This window comes from Leucoraja erinacea, chromosome 22 (genome assembly GCF_028641065.1).
Source record: "Leucoraja erinacea ecotype New England chromosome 22, Leri_hhj_1, whole genome shotgun sequence".
Classification (NCBI taxonomy): Eukaryota; Metazoa; Chordata; class Chondrichthyes; order Rajiformes; family Rajidae; genus Leucoraja; species Leucoraja erinaceus.
This window is the reverse complement of record NC_073398.1, coordinates 35571012-35590118: the sequence shown is the minus strand read 5'-3', so window position 1 is coordinate 35590118 and position 19107 is coordinate 35571012. Positions and strand designations below refer to the sequence as shown.

Below are 19107 nucleotides of genomic sequence, written 5' to 3'. Positions count from 1 at the left end.
GAATCTTGGCTAGCATGGGCGAGTTGGGCTGAAGGGCCTGTTTCCGTGCTGTGTGACTATGAGTTAAATATTAGCATGTACCTCGGCCAAAGGCCGGGAAGGGAGATGAGAGGGGATCTTACAGAAACATATAAAAACATAAAAAAGGGATTGGCCAGGCTAGATGCAGGAAAAATGTTCCCCATGTTGGGGGAGTCCAGAACCAGGGGTCACACAGTTTAAGAATAAGGGGTAGGCCATTTAGGACTGAGATGAGAAAAACCTTTTTCACCCAGAGAGTTGTGAATCTGTGGAATTCTCTGCCACAGAGGGCAGTGGAGGCCGGTTCACTGAATGTATTGAAGAGAGAGTGAGATTTATGTTGGTCGGCGTGGGCAAGTTGGGCCGAAGGGCCTGTTTCCACGCTCTATCACTCTATAACAGATCCACTGGATGCTTTCAAGAGAGAGTTAGATAGAGCTCTCGGGGCTAACGGAATCAAGGGATATGGGGGAGAAGGCAGAAACGGGGTACTGATTGGGGATGATCAGCCATGATCATATTGAATGGCGGTGCTGGCTCGAAGGGCCGAATGGCCTGTACTCCTGCGCCTATTGTCTATGTTTCTATGTTTCTATGACTTTAGATGCAGCATCTTGGTCGGAATGGATGAGTTGGGCCGAAGGGCCTGTTTCCACACTGTACAGTGATGGAGCACATATCTCAGTGTTGGTTTGACCGTCAGTACCAGCCCGTTAATGGTAAACCCTATTTAATGTTTTTGTTTTTGCAGGATGGATGACAATTATAATATCCTTCCCCATGGAGTTAATTTTCAGGATGCTATTTTTCCAGACACCACGGAGAACAGGAGGATGTTTTCCAGTTTATTCCAGTTCTCAAACTGCACCAAAGGCCAACACCTCCAGACCTACACAGCCGACTGGCAGCTGCAGGAAGACAACAAGGTAAGGTGGCCGTGTGAAATAGGCACAGCGTGCTGGAGTAACTCAGCGGGTCAGGCAGCATCTGTGGAGAACATGGATAGGTGACGTTTCACAGAGTGCTGGAGTAACTCAGCGGGTCAGGCAGCATCTATGGAGCTAAGGAAATTTCCTATTTCCATAAGGATTTCGGCCCCGAAACGTTGCCTATTTCCTTCGCTCCATAGATGCTGCTGCACCATAAATCAGCGGGCCAGGCAGCATCTGTGGAGAACATGGATAGGTGACGTTTCACAGTGTGCTGGAGTAACTCAGCGCGTACAGGCAGCATCTGTGGAGAACATGGATAGGTGACGTTTCACAGAGTGCTGGAGTAACTCAGCGGGTCAGGCAGCATCTCTGGAGAACATGGATAGGTAACGTTTCACAGAGTGCTGGAGTAACTCAGCGGGTGCAGCAGCATCTATGGAGCTAAGGAAATAGGCAACGTTTCGGGCCGAAACCCGGAAGGGTTTCAGCCCGAAACGTTGCCTATTTCTATAAGGATTTCGGCCCCGAAACGTTGCCTATTTCCTTCGCTCCATAGATGCTGCTGCACCATAACTCAGCGGGTCAGGCAGCATCTGCTGAGAACATGGATAGATGACGTTTCACAGAGTGCTGGAGTAACTCAGCGGGTCAGGCAGCATCTGTGGAGAACATGGATAGGTGACCTTTTGGGTTGGGATCCTTCTTCAGACTGATTGGGGACGGGAGAGAGGGGGGAAAGCTGGAAGAAAGAAGATGGGGGCCAGGACAAAGCTTGGCCAGTGATAAGTGGCTACAGGTGATGGGGGTGTTTTGATTGGCAAATGGCTGGACAAAGACCAGTGATGAAAAGATTAAAAAGTGGTGGAGAAGCACAGATTAGTTGCAACTCGTGAAGCAAGAGGAAGGAATGTGGGGTGGGGTGGGGGGGAGGAGAGGGGGGGGGGGGGGAGGGGAGAAATGGGTGTGCATCAAGTTTTGGCAAAGGGAAGAGAGGGGAGAAAGATGGGGACAAAAATGCTGGAGAAACTCAGCGGGTGAGGCAGCATCTATGGAGCGAAGAAATAGTTGACGTTTCAGGTAAAGACATGGAAAGCATCTATGCAACGAAGGAATAGGCGACGTTTCGGGTCGAGACCCTTCTGGGTCTCGACCCGAAACGTCGCCTATTCCTTCGCTCCATAGATGCTGCCTCACCCGCTGAGTTCCTCCAGCACTTTTGTCTAGCCCGAGGAGCTCTAGGGGGTAGTGGAGTCAGGGGATATGGGGAGAAGGCAGGCACGGGTTATTGATATTCGATGATCAGCCATGATCACAGTGAATGGCGGTGCTGGGGCCTTCTTCACCCGCTGTGTTTCTCCAGCATTTTTGTCTGCTGTCGATTTTTCCAGCATCTGCAGTTCCTTCTTAAACAGGAGAAAGAAAGGGGGGGGGGGGAGGGGCGGGGTTCTTTGTAGATGTTTCCTAAAATTGGAGAATTCAATGTTTAAGAGAAAAATGTCAATGTTCCATTCCTAGTAAACATGAGATGAAAAGACTGTTGACTCGTGACTTCCCTGGAGAGAAGGAATGGGAGAAGTTTCAGGTTGAGACCCCGTTCAGATTCCCCCGAAACGTCACCCATTCCTTCTCTCCAGAGATGCTGCCTGTCCCGCTGAGTTACTCCAGCATTTTTGTCTATCTTGGGTTTAAACCAGCATCTGCAGTTCCTTCTACACATAAGGACCTGAGGGTTGACTTGAGAGAAGTAAATAAAGCGATGTGCAATTTAGGAATATGGGGAGAAGGCAGGCATGGGTCACTGATTGTGGACGATCAGCCATGATCACAATGATTCGAAGGGCCGAATGGCCTCCTCCTGCAGCTATTGTCTATTCTCTACGAGGCACGGATAGGGTGGACAGTCAGAACCTTTCTCCGAGAGTGGAAATGTCAAAGACTAGAGGGCATAGCTCTGTGAGAGGGGCAAAGGTCAAAGGACAGGGGAAACGGTCAAAGGTCAGGGGTGGTGGTGGAAGCAGATACGATAGTGGTGTTTTAGCCTTGGTGCACCGCCCGCAAGTGACAACATGACATACAGTGACCGTTAGGAATGACACATAAAACATTAAACATTAATACTAAAACATTATTGATTAAACATGTGAATTAAATAAATACATGCAGGGAATGGAGGGATATGGATCGCGAGCAGGCAGAGGAGATTTGACTGCCATCAATTTTCCCAGCATCTGCAGTTCCTTCTTAAGCAGTGAGCTTCCTTCACACTGATAAGCCGTGGGATTTTGTGACAACTGCCCATTCCTGTCCGGGGTTATCTGTGTGCTGATGACACTGGTGCATAGCAAGATGTCGGCACGCCAGGGTGTTTAGAGGACAAATATTTTTGTTTGCAGGCCGGGAGGGAGTGACTGTCGACGTGACCTTTAAACCCGGGTTTCTGAACCATCCCCAGCAGAGTGAAGCAGAGTAAACATTGCTGAACGGGTTGTGTAGGAAGTAACCTTCTGCAGTTGTACAGGGCCCTAGTGAGACCACACCTGGAGTATTGTGTGCAGTTTTGGTCCCCTAATTTGAGGAAGGGACATTCTTGCTATTGAGGGAGCCCAGCGTAGGTTTACAAGGTTAATTCCCGGGATGGCGGGACTGTCATATGCTGAGAGAATGGAGCAGCTGGGCTTGTACACCCTGGAGTTTAGAAGGATGAGAGGGGATCTCATTGAAACATATAAGATTATTAAGGGCTTGGACACGCTAGAGGCAGGAAACATGTTCCCAATGTTGGGGGAGTCCAGAACCAGGGGCCACGCAGTTTAAGAATAAGGGGTAAGCCATTTAGAACAGAGACGAGGAAACATTTTTTTCTCACAGAGAGTGGTGAGTCTGTGGAATTCTCTGCCTCAGAGGGCGGTGGAGGTGGGTTCTCTGGATGCTTTCAAGAGAGAGCTAGATAGGGCTCTTAAAGATAGCGGAGTCGGGGGATATGGGGAGAAGGCAGGAACGGGGTACTGATTGGAGATGATCAGCCATGATCACATTGAATGGCAGTGCTGGCTCGAAGGGCCGAATGGCCTACTCCTGCACCTATTGTCTATTGTCTATTGAACCGCGGATGCTGGTTCACACCGAAGATAGACACAAAATGCTGGAGTAACTCAGTGGGACAGGCAGCATCTCTGGAGAGAAGGTTCAAGAAGGAACTGCATATGCTGGAAAATCGAAGGTAGACTAAAGTGCTGGAGTAACTCAGTGGGTGTGGCAGCATCTATGGAGCAGTGGAGCTATGGAGCACTCTGGAGAGAAGGAATAGGTGATGTTTCGGGACGTGACCCTTCTGCTAAGGCATTAGCAGATATCTGCAAATCTTCAGAGGAAAGAGAGGTTTCAAACAATAACTCATCTCCTCTGCAAAGTCTCTGTGAGAATCAGTACGCTTCCATGAGATCGCTCGCTTCCCACTCTTCCAAGTGGCACGGAAGATTTTGCCTGACATAATACTCTGGGATGAAGCTGTCCCTGAAACTGGGGGTCGACACAAAATTCTGGAGTAGCTACGCGGGACATACAGCATCTCTGGAGAGAAGGAATAGGTGACGTTCTTTCAGGAAGGAGATGAGGGGAAATTACTTTAGTCAGAGGGTGGTGAATCTGTGGACTTCATTGCCACAGACGGCTGTGGAGGCCAAGTGGTGCTGGCTCGAAGGGCCGAATGGCCTACTCCTGCACCTACTGTCTATTGTCTAAGTCAGTGGATATTGTTAAGGTAGAGATTGACAGATTCTTGATTAGTGCGGGTGTCAGAGGTTATGGGGTTAGGAGGAAAAGATAGATCAGCCATGATAGAATGGCGGAATAGACTTGATGGGCCGAACGGCCTAATCTACTCCTATCACTTATGACCTTACGTTTCGGGTCGAGACCCTTCGACGGACTGAGAGACAGGGGCACCGTTTATTCCCACCATTCTTTAGGCAACTGAACCATCCTATCAACAACTAGAGAGAGTGGTTCTGAGCTCCCACCTTCTACATTGGAGGCCCTCAGACTAACTCCAACTGGAGTTTCTCTTGCATTCAATGTTATTCCCTTCATCCTGTAACTGTACACAGCGTACGACCCGATTGTAATCATGTGCTGTCTTTCCATTGACTGGATCTCCACCTGTAGAAACAAAGAACTGCAGGTGACTATTTATACCAAAGAAATACCAAAGTGCTGGAGTAACTCAGCAGGTCAGGCAGCATCTCTGGAGAAAATGAATGGGTGACGTTACGGGTCGGGACCCTTCTTTAGTCTGAAGGATGGTCCAGACCCATAATGTCAACCCATCCTTAGTCTACACAGAAGCTGCCTGGCCCACTGGGTTTTTCCAGCACTTTGTGTCCAGCTTGTCACTGTACCTCAGTACATGTGACAAGAAACTAAACTAAACATAGATACAATCAAGTCCAACTCCAGTCTAATAGGTGGAGCAAAGGGGAAGATACAGAGTGCAGAATATAGTTCTCAGCATTGTAGCGCATCAGTTCCACAGACTAAGTCCAATGTCCGCAATGGGGTAGAGGTGAATCGGACAGCACCCTAGCTTATGGAAGGGCCGTTCAGAAGCCTGATAACTGAGGGGAAGAAGCTGTTCCTGAGTCTGGTGGTGCGCGCTTTCAAGCTTCTGTACCTTCTGCCGGACGGGGTGAAAGCGGGGAGAAGAAGGAATGACCGGGGTGGGACAGGGACAAGTCTTTGATTATGGAAGATAGACATAGAAACATAGAAACATAGACAATATGTGCAGGAGTAGGCCATTTGGCACTTCGAGCCTGCACCGCCATTCAATATGATCATGGATGATCATCCAACTCAGTATCCCGTACCTGCCTTCTCTCCATACCCCCTGATCCCTTTAGCCACAAGGGCCACATCTAACTACCTCTTAAATATAGCCAATGAACTGGCCTCGCCTACCCTCTGTGGCAGAGAGTTCCAGAGATTCACCACTCTCTGTGTGAAAAAAGTTCTTCTCATCTCGGTTTTAAAGGATTTCCCCATTATCCTTAAGCTGTGACCCCTTGTCCTGGACTTCCCCAACATCGGGAGCAATCTTCCTGCATCTAGCCTGTCTAACACCTTAAGAATTTTGTAAGTTTCTATAAGATCCCCTCTCAATCTCCTAAATTCTAGAGAGTATAAACCAAGTCTATCCAGTCTTTCTTCATAAGACAGTCCTGACATCCCAGGAATCAGTCTGGTGAACCTTCTCTGCACTCCCTCTATGGCAATAATGTCTTTCCTCAGATTAGGAGACCAAAACTGTACGCAATACTCCAGGTGTGGTCTCACCAAGACCCTGTACAACTGCAGTAGAACCTCCCTGCTCCTATACTCAAATCCTTTTGCTATGAAATCTATAGACACAGTTTGCTATAGACACAGTGCTGGAGTAACTCAGCAGGACAGGCAACATCTCTGGAGAAAAGGAATGGGGTGACGCTACGTGTCGAGACCCTTCTTCAGACTGAGAGTCAGAATGGCGTCAGGACTTTCAGAAGCAAGGAACAGCTGCAATAATAAAGTTTGGTGTCTTTCAGTAATAGTTAGCCGGTCTCTTCTGTTGCCCACTGTTGCTCAATGCTTCATTTCACGGTTCAGCTGCGTCTGTGGGTAGGCCAAACGGTGACTCTTTTGATTGCCTTTTTTTTTATCCGTGTAGGAAGTCATTATTTATATACTGAGTTCAAAGAGTCAAAAGTCTGTCGAGGTACATGGTGATATCATACCGGGTCCAATGTAATCTACAGTGGCCAAAGTCCAAATGAAATGACCACACATTTGTGTCAACAGCCATCATTATTTATCAATGGGGAAGGAGGTACATGTTTAACTTTGGCACAAGCTTGCTGCGTTAGCCGAAGAAATGTTTGTAGGTTAATTGGCTTCTGTAAATTGTCAATAGACAATAGACAGTAGACAGTAGGTGCAGGAGTAGGCCATTCGGCCCTTCGAGCCAGCACCGCCATTCAATGTGATCATGGCTGATCATCCCCAATCAGTACCCCGTTCCTGCCTTCTCCCCATATCCCCCGACTCCGCCATTTTTAAGAGCCCTATCTAGCTCTCTCTTGAAAGCATCCAGAGAACCCACCTCCACCGCCCTCTAAGGCAGAGAATTCCACAGACTCACCAATCTCTGTGAGAAAAAGTGTTTCCTCGTCTCTGTTCTAAATGGCTTACTCCTTATTCTTAAACTGTGGCCCCTGGTTCTGGTCTCCCCCAACATCGGGAACCTGTTTCCTGCCTCCAACATGTCCAAGCCCTTATGTTTCAATGAGATGCCCTCTCATCCTTCTAAATTCCAGAGTGCACAAGCCCAGCTGCTCCATTCTCTCAGCATATGACAGTCCCGCCATCCCGTGAATTAACCTTGTAAACCTACGCTGCACTCCCTCAATAGCAAGAATGCCCTTCCTCAAATTAGGGGACCAATACTGCACACAATACTCCAGGCGTGGTCTCACTAGGGCCCTGTACAACTGCAGTCGCCGAAAAAATCACCAGGTGGGACAGGCCCTTTAGTTTTCAGTTTAGTTTAGAGATATAATGCAGAAACAGTCCCTTCGACCCACTGAGTTCACGCTGACCGTTGGTGTGTGGGATACAACTAGCGTGCAGGTTATCGCTGGTCGGTGTGGACTCAGTGAACCAAGGGCCTGAATCCACTCTGTGTCTCTTAAACCTCTCCTGAATGTCATAAGATATGATAAGATAGAAATTTATTCGTCCCAGGAGGGAAATTGATCTGCCAATAGCCGTAATAACACAAGATACTTGAAACATGAAATTAAATTGACGAGTCGAAACGATTGGGGAGAGGGGGAGGGAGGCAGTCTCAGTCTACCCCACGATAGAAGCGGGGAGGGGGGAGGTGTACAGTTTGATAGCCACAGGGAAGAAGGATCTCCTGTGGCGTTCTGTGCTGCATCTTGGTGGGACCAGTCTGTTGCTGAAGGTGCTCCTCAGGTTGACCAGTGTGTCAGGGAGGGGGTGTGAGCTGTATTGTCTGCAGCTTGAGGAGCATCCTCCCCTCCAAGACCAACCTCCCATGAATCCAACTCCACCCCCACATGAGGCAATTGTATCTTTAAGGGCCCGTCACACTTGGCGATGTTTTTCAGCGACTGCTGGCATCATTGACTGACGTTTCGGGTCACCAGAATATTCGCAGCGTGAGTCAGCGTGATGACTTGTTGCCACACACGGTGTTTTAACCATATAACCATATAACAATTACAGCACGGAAACAGGCCATCTCGGCCCTACAAGTCCATGCCGAACAAATTTTGTTCCCCTTAGTCCCACCTGCCTGCACTCATACCATAACCCTCCATTCCCTTCTCATCCATATGCCTATCCAAGTTTTATTCAAGTGTCGCAATATTTCTTTTGTTGCCATTTAACCTACTAACCTGCACGTCTTTGGAGTGTGGGAGGAAACCGGAGCACCCGGAGAAAACCCACGGGGAGAACGTGCAAACTCCGTACAGACAGCACCCGTAGTCAGGATGGAACCCGGGTCTCCGGCGCTGTGAGGCAGCAGCTCTACCCGCTGCGCCACCGTGTTTGCGAGCAGGTTGGACTGAAGGGTCTGTTTCCGTGCTACTCTGCTCAATAACTGCTGGAGGAACTCAACGTGCCAGGCAGCATCTGTGAAGGAAAAGGATGGGTGACATTTTGCTCCAGACTGGATGGTGGAGAAAACTGGGGGGGAGGGAGGGGAGTGATAGGTGAATACAGGTGATGGGCAGATGGGCAGATGGGTGGAGTAAGTGACAAATGCTGGAGGTGAAAAAGTGACTGAAGGGTGTCGGATACGGAGAGAAGAGGTGTGTGTGTGTGTGATTGATCCTGAATTAATGCAGAGATGCTGCCTGACCCGCTGAGTTACTCCAGCACTCTGTGAAACATCACCTATCCATGTTCTCCACAGATGCTGCTTGACCTGCTGAGTTACTCCAGCACTCTGTGAAACGTCACCTATCCATGTTCTCCACAGATGCTGCCTGACCCGCTGAGTTATGGTGCAGCAGCATCTATGGAGCGAAGGAAATAGGCAACGTTTCGGGCCGAAACCCTTCTGGAAATAGGCAACGTTTCGGGCCGAAACCCGGAAGGGTTTCGACCCGAAACGTTGCCTATTTCCTTAGCTCCATAGATGCTGCTGCACCCGCTGAGTTACTCCAGCACTCTGTGAAACGTCACCTATCCATGTTCTCCACAGATGCTGCCTGACCCGCTGAGTTACTCCAGCACTGTGAGATTTTCAGTATGACCATTGAATTCTCCAATTTTAGGTAATTTTATCCTGTGGACGGCACAGTGATGCAGCGGGTAGAGCTGCTGTCTCACGGCGCCAGAAACCCGGGTTTGATCCTGGTGCTCTCTGTGTGGAGTTTGCACGTTCTCCGTGTTTCCTCCGGGTGCTCCGGTTTCCTCCCACACTCGTGCAGGTCGTTAGATCAATTGACTTCGGGGGGGGTAAATTGTGAAACTGTCCCTAGCGTGCGTGTGTAGGGTAGTGTTAGTGCGCGGGGGTGATCGCTGGTCATCGCGGACTCGGTGGGTCGAAGGGCCTGTTTCCGCGCTGTATCTCCGCTGTCCAAATGTCCGGAAGGCATTGCAGAGGGTGGTGAAAATTGCCCAACGCATCACCGGTTCCTCGCTCCCCTCCATTGAGTCTGTCCAAAGCAAGCGCTGTCTGCGGAGGGCGCTCAGCATCGCCAAGGACTGCTCTCACCCCAACCATGGACTGTTTACCCTCCTACCATCCGGGAGGCGCTACAGGTCTCTCCGTTGCCGAACCAGCAGGTCGAGGAACAGCTTCTTTCCGGCGGCTGTCACTCTACTCAACAACGTACCTCGGTGACTGCCAATCACCACCCCCCCCCCGGACACTTATTATTATTTATTCAAATCGTTTGCTATGTCGCTCTTCAAGGGAGATGCTAAATGCATTTCGTTGTCTCTGTACTGTACACTGACAATGACAATTAAAGTTGAATCTGAATCTGAATCTGAATCAAATGTCTAAAATGGAAATATATGGCATTAATTCTGTGATTGTTAGTCGGTTGAGTGGAGAATATGATTCATTTCACAGTGCATGAAGTGGAAGATTTGTGAAGGGCTAATTGTTTAATCCTGCGCTGCATTAGTTCAAAAGGATTTAAAATAATCTGTAGTGGAATAGTCTGTGCTGTGGAAACTCTTAGCAAACCACATGTCCCACTGCAGTTCGTTAGCTACTCTGCCTGATTTTTTGAAGGTAGGCCAAAATGCTGGAGGAACTCAGCGGGTGAGGCAGCATCTGTGGAGTGAAGGAATAGGCAACGTTTCAGGTCAAGACATGGAAAGCATCTATGCAGCGAAGGAATAGGTGACGTTTCGGGTCAGGCAGCATCTGTGGAGAACATGGATAGGTGACGTTTCACAGAGTGCTGGAGTAACTCAGTGGGTCGGCAGCATCTGTGGAGAACATGGATAGGTGACGTTTCACAGAGTGCTGGAGTAACTCAGCGGGTGCAGCAGCATCTATGGGGCTAAGGAAATAGACAACGTTTCGGGTCGAAACCCTTCCGGGTTTCGGCCCGAAACGTTGCCTATTTCCAGAAGGGTTTCGGCCCGAAACGTCGCCTATTGCTTCGCTCCATAGATGCTGCCTCACCCGCTGAGTTTCTCCAGAACTTCTGTCTAGCCCCAAGATCTCCAGGGGCTAGTGGAGTCAAGGGATATGGGGAGAAGGCAGGCACGGGTTATTGACATGGGACGATCAGCCATGATCACAATGAATGGCGGTGCTGGCTCGAAGGGCCGAATGGCCTCCTCCTGCACCTATTGTCTATGTTTCTGTGTTTCTACCAACTGGTTCTGTGTGAGGTCACATTCCGCGGGTAATTGAGTATTCGGAGGACCACTGGCCAAATGACACAGTGAGTTATCTTAAGCTGGTGAAGAGATGGCTGTGCGTTCACATGTGCTAATTGCAGCGCCTCACTCCTCTTTGATGCTTCGAGCTGTGTGTGTGTGTGTGTGTGTGCGTTGTTTTTAGTTTACAATGCCCCAGCCCACAGGCGGGGAAAGAAGATACCCTGTTTTATGGGCTCGCAGCCGGAAATAACAAGACAAGCTTTTGATGTTTGCTGTCTCTGAAGCACTGTTTCTCGTTGCGGTAATGGCAGCAGCGATGTATTGTTACTTCCTGATGCAGCCCACACAATGAAGTATTTAAGCCGATATCACCCTTTGATTCTTCCTACTCTGCAGTTTGCCAGTTTAAAACCAAATTGTGCGATGCCCGTCCAGTTAATATTAATTTACCCCAGTCGTTAACCCCAGGGTCAGCGCTGAAGGATACAACTGGTTTACAGCTGCTATGGTCAGGCAAGCGCCACCACTGATTTTAAACAGGGGCGGCACTGTATTCAACATGGGAATGAACTGCAGATGCTGGTTCACACTGAAGATAGACACAGAGTGCTGGAGTAACTCAGCGGGTCAGGCAGCATCTGTGGAGAACATGGATAGGTGACGTTTCACAGAGTGCTGGAGTAACTCAGCGGGTCAGGCAGCATCCGTGGAGAACATGGATAGGTGACGTTTCACAGAGTGCTGGAGTAACTCAGCGGGTCAGGCTGCATCTGTGGGGAACATGGATAGGTGATGTTTCACAGAGTGCTGGAGTAACTCAGCGGGTCAGGCAGCATCTATGGAGCTAAGGAAATAGGCAACGTTTCGGGCCGAAACCCTTCCGGGGTTGCCTATTTCCTTCGCTCCATTGATGCTGCTGCACCATAACTCAGCGGGTCAGGCAGCATCTATGGAGAGAAGGAATGGGTGACGTATTGGGCACACACATACACACACATATACACACACACACGCACACACATATACACACACACACACACATATACACATACACACACACACACACACCACACATATACACACACACACACACACACACATATACACACACACACATATACACACATACATACATATACACACACACATACACACACACACACACACACACACACACACACACATACACACACACATACACACACACACACACACACACACACACATATACACACACACACACACACACACACACACATACGTATACACACACATACACACACACATACATATATACACACACACACACACACACACACACACACACGCACACGCACACGCACACGCACACGCACACACACACACCCATCTCCCCTTCCATATCTTTGTGTGTTCCCCTCTCCCCTGACTCAGTGTGAAGAAGGGTCCCGACACGAAACGTCACCTATTCCTTCGCTCCATAGATGCTGCTGCAACCGCTGAGTTTCTCCAGCATTTGTATCTACCTTCGATGTTTCCAGCATCTGCACAGTTCCTTCTTAAACAGTTTGAGTATTTTAAACTGTTCGTCTCCACTCGCTGTCTAACTCCACCTATTGATCACCCTCTGTGTAAACATCTTCCTGACATCTGTCCTTAATCTGCCTTTTACCACAAGTTCTGGCAGGGAGCTGAGTGTGAAGCTGCTCTCCATAGCCCCTGTTGCGGTGACATTTCAGCAGTTCCTACGGGCTTGTGAAACCCAAGCCCCTGACGAGGATATCTGATGCCCGGCGATAGCTCTCCGTATCTTTATACTTGCTCCAATGTTTATGTCAACATCAGGGACCCGCCATCATTCTCTGCCCCGACACTGGGGGCAGTCACGGTGGCGCAGCGGGTAGAGCTGCTGCCTCACAGCGCCGGAGACCTGGGCTTGATCCCGACTAAGGGTGCTGTCTGTACGGAGTTTGCACGTTCTCCCCGTGACCTGTGTGGGATTTCTTCAAGATCTTCGTCAGCGGGACAGGCAGCATCTGTGGAGCTAAGGAAATAGGCAACGTTTCGGGCCGAAACCCGGAAGGGTTTTGGCCCGAAACGTTGTCTATTTCCATAAGGATTTTGGCCCCGAAACGTTGCCTATTTCCTTCGCTCCATAGATGCTGCTGCACCATAACTCAGCAGGTCAGGCAGCATCTGTGGAGAACACGGATAGGTGACGTTTCACAGAGTGCTGGAGTAACTCAGCAGGGTCAGGCAGCATCTGTGGAGAACATGGATAGGTGACGTTTCACAGAGTGCTGGAGTAACTCAGCGGGTCAGGCAGCATCTGTGGAGAACACGGGGAGGTGACATTTCGAGGCGAGGCCCTTCATCAGGCAGATTGTGGCAGGGTCGGGGGTGGGGGGGGGGGAGAAAGCTGGACGAGAGGTGGGAGTGGGACAAACTCTGGCAAAGTGATAGGTGGATACTTGAGGGGTTGTGAGGGTGGTGCTGGGACCGTGTCGACTCTAGCGTACTGCTTCAGTGTGATCTATTATTTCCACGATCTTGTACTTGGGTACGATCGTGCCCATGTCTAGTGAGACTTTACTGAACTGAAGGCAACAATATCATTCCACTGTACTTCAGCAACTGAACCATCCTCTCACTATCTAGAGAACAGTCCTGACCTCCCATCTGCCTCATTGGAGACCTTTGAATTATCTTTAAGGTGGATAAAAGTGGCTGTGACTTGGATAGGCTGGGTGAGTGGGCAAATGTTTGGCAGATGCAGTATAATGTGGATAAATGTGAGGTTATCCATTTTGGTGGCAAAAACGGGGAAAGCAGACTATTATCTAAATGGTGGCCGATTGGGAAAGGGGGAGATGCAGCGAGACCTGGGTGTCATGGTACACCAGTCATTGAAGGTAGGCATGCAGGTGCAGCAGGCAGTAAAGAAAGCGAATGGTATGTTAGCTTTCATTGCAAAAGGATTTGAGTATAGGAGCAGGGAGGTTCTACTGCAGTTGTACAGGGTCTTGGTGAGACCACACCTGGAGTATTGCGTACAGTTTTGGTCTCCAAATCTGAGGAAGGACATTATTGCCATAGAGGGAGTGCAGAGACGGTTCACCAGACTGATTCCTGGGATGTCAGCTCTGTCTTATGAAGAAAGACTGGATAGACTTGGTTTATACTCTCTAGAATTTAGGAGATTGAGAGGGGATCTTATAGAAACTTACAAAATTCTTAAGGGGTTGGACAGGCTAGATGCAGGAAGGTTGTTCCCAATGTTAGGGAAGTCCAGGACAAGGGGTCACAGCTTAAGGATAAGGGGGAAATCCTTTAAAACCAAGATGAGAAGAACTTTTTTTCACACAGAGAGTGGTGAATCTCTGGAACTCTCTGCCACAGAGGGTAGTTGAGGCCAGTTCATTGGCTATATTTAAGAGGGAGTTAGATGTGGCCCTTGTGGCTAAGGGGATCAGGGGGTATGGAGAGAAGGCAGGTACGGGATACTGAGTTGGATGATCAGCCATGATCATATTGAATGGCGGTGCAGGCTCGAAGGGCCGAATGGCCTACTCCTGCACCTAATTTCTATGTTTCTATGTTTAAGTGCTGGAGAAACTCAGCGGGTAAGGCGGCATCTATGGAGCGAAGGAATAGGCGACGTTTCGGGTCGAGACCCTTCCGGGTCTCGACCCGAAACATCACCCATTCCTTCGCTCCATAGATGCTGCCTCACCCGCTGAGTTTCTCCAGCATTTTTGTCCACCTCCAGATCCAGGGACAGTTTCTTCCCGGCTGTTATCGGGCAACTGAACCATCCTACCACAACCAGAGAGCGGTCCTGAACTACTATCTACCTCGTTGGAGACCCTCGGACTATCCTTGATCGGACTTTACCTTGCACTAAACGTTATTCCCTTTATCCTGTATCTGTACACTGTGGACGGCTCGATTGTAATCATGTGTTGTCTTTCCGCTGACTGGTTAGCACGCAACAAAAGCTTTTCACTGTACCTCGGTACACGTGACATTAATACACTAAACTAAACTAATGTGACAAAAAAGATTAGAACACCATTGAATGGTTGGACAAAGGCAAAAGCTGAAACGCTATAGAGTGTGTGATAAGTTTCTTTAGACTTTAGAGATACAGCGCGGAAAAACAGGCCCTTCGGCCCACCAAGCCCATGTGCACCAGCGATCCCCGCACACTAACACTACCCTACACACACCAATTTGCTGAAGCCAATTAAGCTACAAACTTGCACCTCTTTGGAGTGTGGGAGGAAACCGACGGAAACCCAACGCAGGTCACGGGGAGAACGTGCAAACTCCGTACAGACAGCGCCCGTAGTCGGGATCGAACCCGGGTCTTTGGCGCTGTGAGGCAGCAGCTCTACCCGCTGCGTCACCGTGACAGCCCCTAAAGGGATTGGTCAACCAGATCAGACCACAATCCAGTTACTCAGACTAAGCCTTTTATCATCCGTCTAGTTTCCTTAATTTAATGATTAGGATTCCTCCACTGGGCAAACATGTCTCTGTGTCGATGGAGCAGAACGCTGGCTGCTAGGCCAGTAATTAACCACCGTATCATATTTTATCTCATTAAGTACAGTCTGACACAAAGGTGCAGTCTCATGCGGCAACTACTGCTCTAACCATGGTGGGAAACCAGTGCAGATACTGCCGTTTGTTTTATGGGCATTTTGATTCAATTTCAATAAAACAAACAGCAATTTACTTCAGACACAGGGAAATGCAGAGAATGGTTTTACTAAAATAGAGACTAAAGCTGTTATCAGGCAACTGAACCATCCTCTCACTAACTTGAGAACATAGTGAGATTTTACTGAACTGAAGGCAACAATGTCATTCCACTGTACTCCAGCAACTGAACCATCCTCTCACTAACTAGAGAACAGCCCTGACCTCCCATCTGCCTCATTGGAGACCTTTGAATTATCTTTAAGGTGGACAAAAATGCTGGAGAAACTCAGCGGATGAGGCAGCATCTATGGAGCGAAGGAATAGGCGACGTTTTGGGTCGAGACCCTTCCGGGTCTCGACCCGAAACGTCGCCTATTCCTTCACTCCATAGATGCTTTCCGGGTCTCGACCCGAAACGTCACCCATTCCTTCGCTCCATAGATGCTGCCTCACACGCTGAGTTTCTCCAGCATTTTTGTCCACCTCCAGATTCAGGGACAGTTTCTTCCCGGCTGTTATCAGGCAACTGAACCATCCTACCACAACCAGAGAGCGGTCCTGAACTACTATCCACCTCATTGGAGACCCTCGGACTATCCTTGATCGGACTTTACCTTGCACTAAACGTTATTCCCTTTATCATGTATCTGTACACTGTGGACGGCTCGATTGTAATCATGTGTTGTCTTTCCGCTGACTGGTTAGCGCGCAACAAAAGGTCGGTACACGCGACAATAAACTAAACTAAAGGATGTTTCCAACAGTGGGAGAGACCAGGACTAGAGGGCACAGCCTTAGAATAAAAGGATCTAGTTTAGTTTAGAGATACAGCGCAGAAACAGGCCCTTCGGCCCACCGGGTCTGCACCGACCAGCGATCCCCGCACACTAACACGATCCTACTACACACACTAGGGACAATTCACACTTATACCAGCTAATTAACCTGGGCGTATTTGGAGTGTGGGAGGAAACTGGAGCACCCGGAGAAAACCTACGCAGGGAGAACGTGCAAACTCCATACAGACAGCACCCGTAGTCGGGATCGAACCCGGGTCTCGGGCACTGCAAGCGCTGTCGGGCAGCAACTCCACCACTGCCCCACCGAGTTAGAACATAGAATAGTACAGGACAGGAACAGGCCCTTCGGCCCATAATGTCCAGGCAGCATCTATGGAGAATAGGAATGGGTGACGTTTCAGGACGAGACCCTTCTTCAGACTCTACCCGAAACGTCACCCATTCCTTCTCCCCACAGATGCTGCCGCACCCACTGAGTTACTCCAGCATTTTGTGTCTACCTGTGATTTAAACCAGTGTATGCAGTTCCATCCTACACATAGGAGATTAGTTTAACTTGGCATCCTGTTTAGCACGGACATTGTGGGCTGAAGGACCTGCCCTGTGCTGTACTGTTCTATGTTGTAAATGCATTGAAAGTTTTGGAAAGTTTGACAGCCAACTGTTAGCGTTAAGTTAGTTATACAGCTTCGACAATAGACAATAGGTGCAGGAGTAGGCCATTCGGCCCTTCGAGCCAGCACCGCCATTCAATATGATCATGGCTGATCATCCCCAATCAGTACCCCGTTCCTGCCTTCTCCCCATATCTCTCCTGACTCCGCTATCTTTAAGAGCCCTATCTAGCTCTCTCTTGAAAGTATCCAGAGAACCGGCCTCCACCACCCTCTGAGGCAGAGAATTCCACAGACTCACCACTCTCTGTGTGAAAAAGTATTTCCGTTTTACTCCTTATTCTTAAACTTAGCTTATGTGTAAAAGTCCACGTGTAAGGAACCCTATCGTTCCGCATACCCTCCGCAAAAATGCCCCTGGACTCACAAAATTAATATTCCCTTTCATTCCACATCAAATGATTCTTAAAAGATATCATTGAGAAACCACTACATTCATCTTTCTGCTGTAACATCTGTCTACCACTCAAGGCAGCCATTTTACCAGGCTGAGAATGAAAAATATCAGCAATGTGAGTGAGATTTTGAGATTATAAGATGGATATTTCTTGCATTCATTATTTTCTAATTTGAGGCCAGACATTGACGTCCTCTGGCATTGTCATGTGTAACGAGGTACAGTGACGAGCTTTGTTCTGCATGCTATTCATACAGATCAGATAACACTATACATAGATGCAATCAGACCAAACTCAAATACAATAGGTACTGCAGATGTTGGTTAATAAGCAAAGCACACAAAATACTGGAGTAATGTGGAATTCTCTGCCGCAGAAGGCAGTAGAGGCCAATTCACTGGATGTTTTCAAGAGAGAATTAGATTTAGCTCTTAGGGCTAAAAGAATCAAGGGATATGGGGGATAAATATAGCCAGTTCATTGGCTATATTTAAGAGGGAGTTAGATGTGGCCCTTGTGGCTAAAGGGATCAGGGGGTATGGAGAGAAAGCAGGTACAGGATACTGAGTTGGATGATCAGCCATGTGATCAGTCCGGTGCAGGCTCGAAGGGCCGAATGGCCTACTCCTGCACCTATTTTCTATGTTTCTATAAAGCAGGAACGGGGTACTGATTTTGGATGATCGGCCATGATCATATTGAATGGCGGTGCTGGCTCGAAGGGCTGAATGGCCTCTACTCCTGCACCTATTGTCTATTGTCTATTTGTGTTTACCTTCTCTAAAGTCTAAAGTAAACAGTTGGCTGCACAGAGTAATTAGGTTTATTACTAAACAACTATTTGATCTTCAGACTATGATAAAGTTCTTGTGTCTCTGATGGCTGAAGACCTGATCTGGGTTTCTGCATTCAATCAGACTCTGGTAACTCACTTTAGGAGACCTGTTCTCTACACAGCTGCCAGATAATGATCGTATAATTAGATTTCGTTGCAAATGTATTTGCATTTACAAAATGAATTGAAACCAGGACCCACAGAACTGTGCTCCCTTGAAGCTATCAACTTTTAAAAATATCTCGGCCTGGAGATTATTCGGCAGCGAGTGAAGCCTGTGTAATTTCACAGTGGGAATTATCCTTGCTGAGTTATCCTCGGAGACCAAGGACAGGTCAGCTGGTGATGGAGTGTTTCCACAAAGAATGTAGCTCGTCAATGTGTTTGTTTCAAAACCACTGCAGGAGGATGGACTGGCCATGGCCATGTCCTTATTCTTAGTTTGGATATCGGCAAATAAATAAGGTGCCTTTAATTCTATGTGCTGTGTTCTTAACAGCAAAGGTTTCATTAACATCAAAACTTAAAAAAAGATTAGAAAGGACTGTGATGTAACACAGAAATGGTGTTGTTATTTACTGGCATGTAGATTGTAAGTCATTAATCTTATCTGGCATGGTCAATGTTCCACTTTGGATAGTGATGCTGATCATAGGGCAATGCAAGGTAGACAAAAATGCTGGAGAAACTCAATCGATCAATCAACTTTTATTGTCATCTTGCAAAGCAACAATTGGACAGTGCAAAATGAGAAGACGTTTCCCAGCGGGTGAAGCAGCATCTATGGAGCGAAGGAAATAGGCAACGTTTCGGGTCGAGACCCTTCTTCAAAGGAATAGGCGACGTTTC

The 19107-nt window shown here is 48.4% G+C and overlaps 1 protein-coding gene across 2 annotated transcripts in view; it reads left to right on the top strand.

The window, feature by feature from the left end:
- The window catches only part of ccdc3a (coiled-coil domain containing 3a), a 58914-nt gene that overhangs the window by 4514 nt on the left and 35293 nt on the right, over nt 1–19107 (top strand). For both annotated transcript variants that reach the window (XR_008725260.1, XM_055653470.1), the window contains exon 2: nt 773–947. Coding sequence is in view for 1 of the 2 variants with exons in the window: in XM_055653470.1 (XP_055509445.1) it covers nt 773–947 (175 nt within the window). In the remaining variant the exon portion in view is untranslated. The remainder of the gene's footprint in view (nt 1–772; nt 948–19107) is intronic.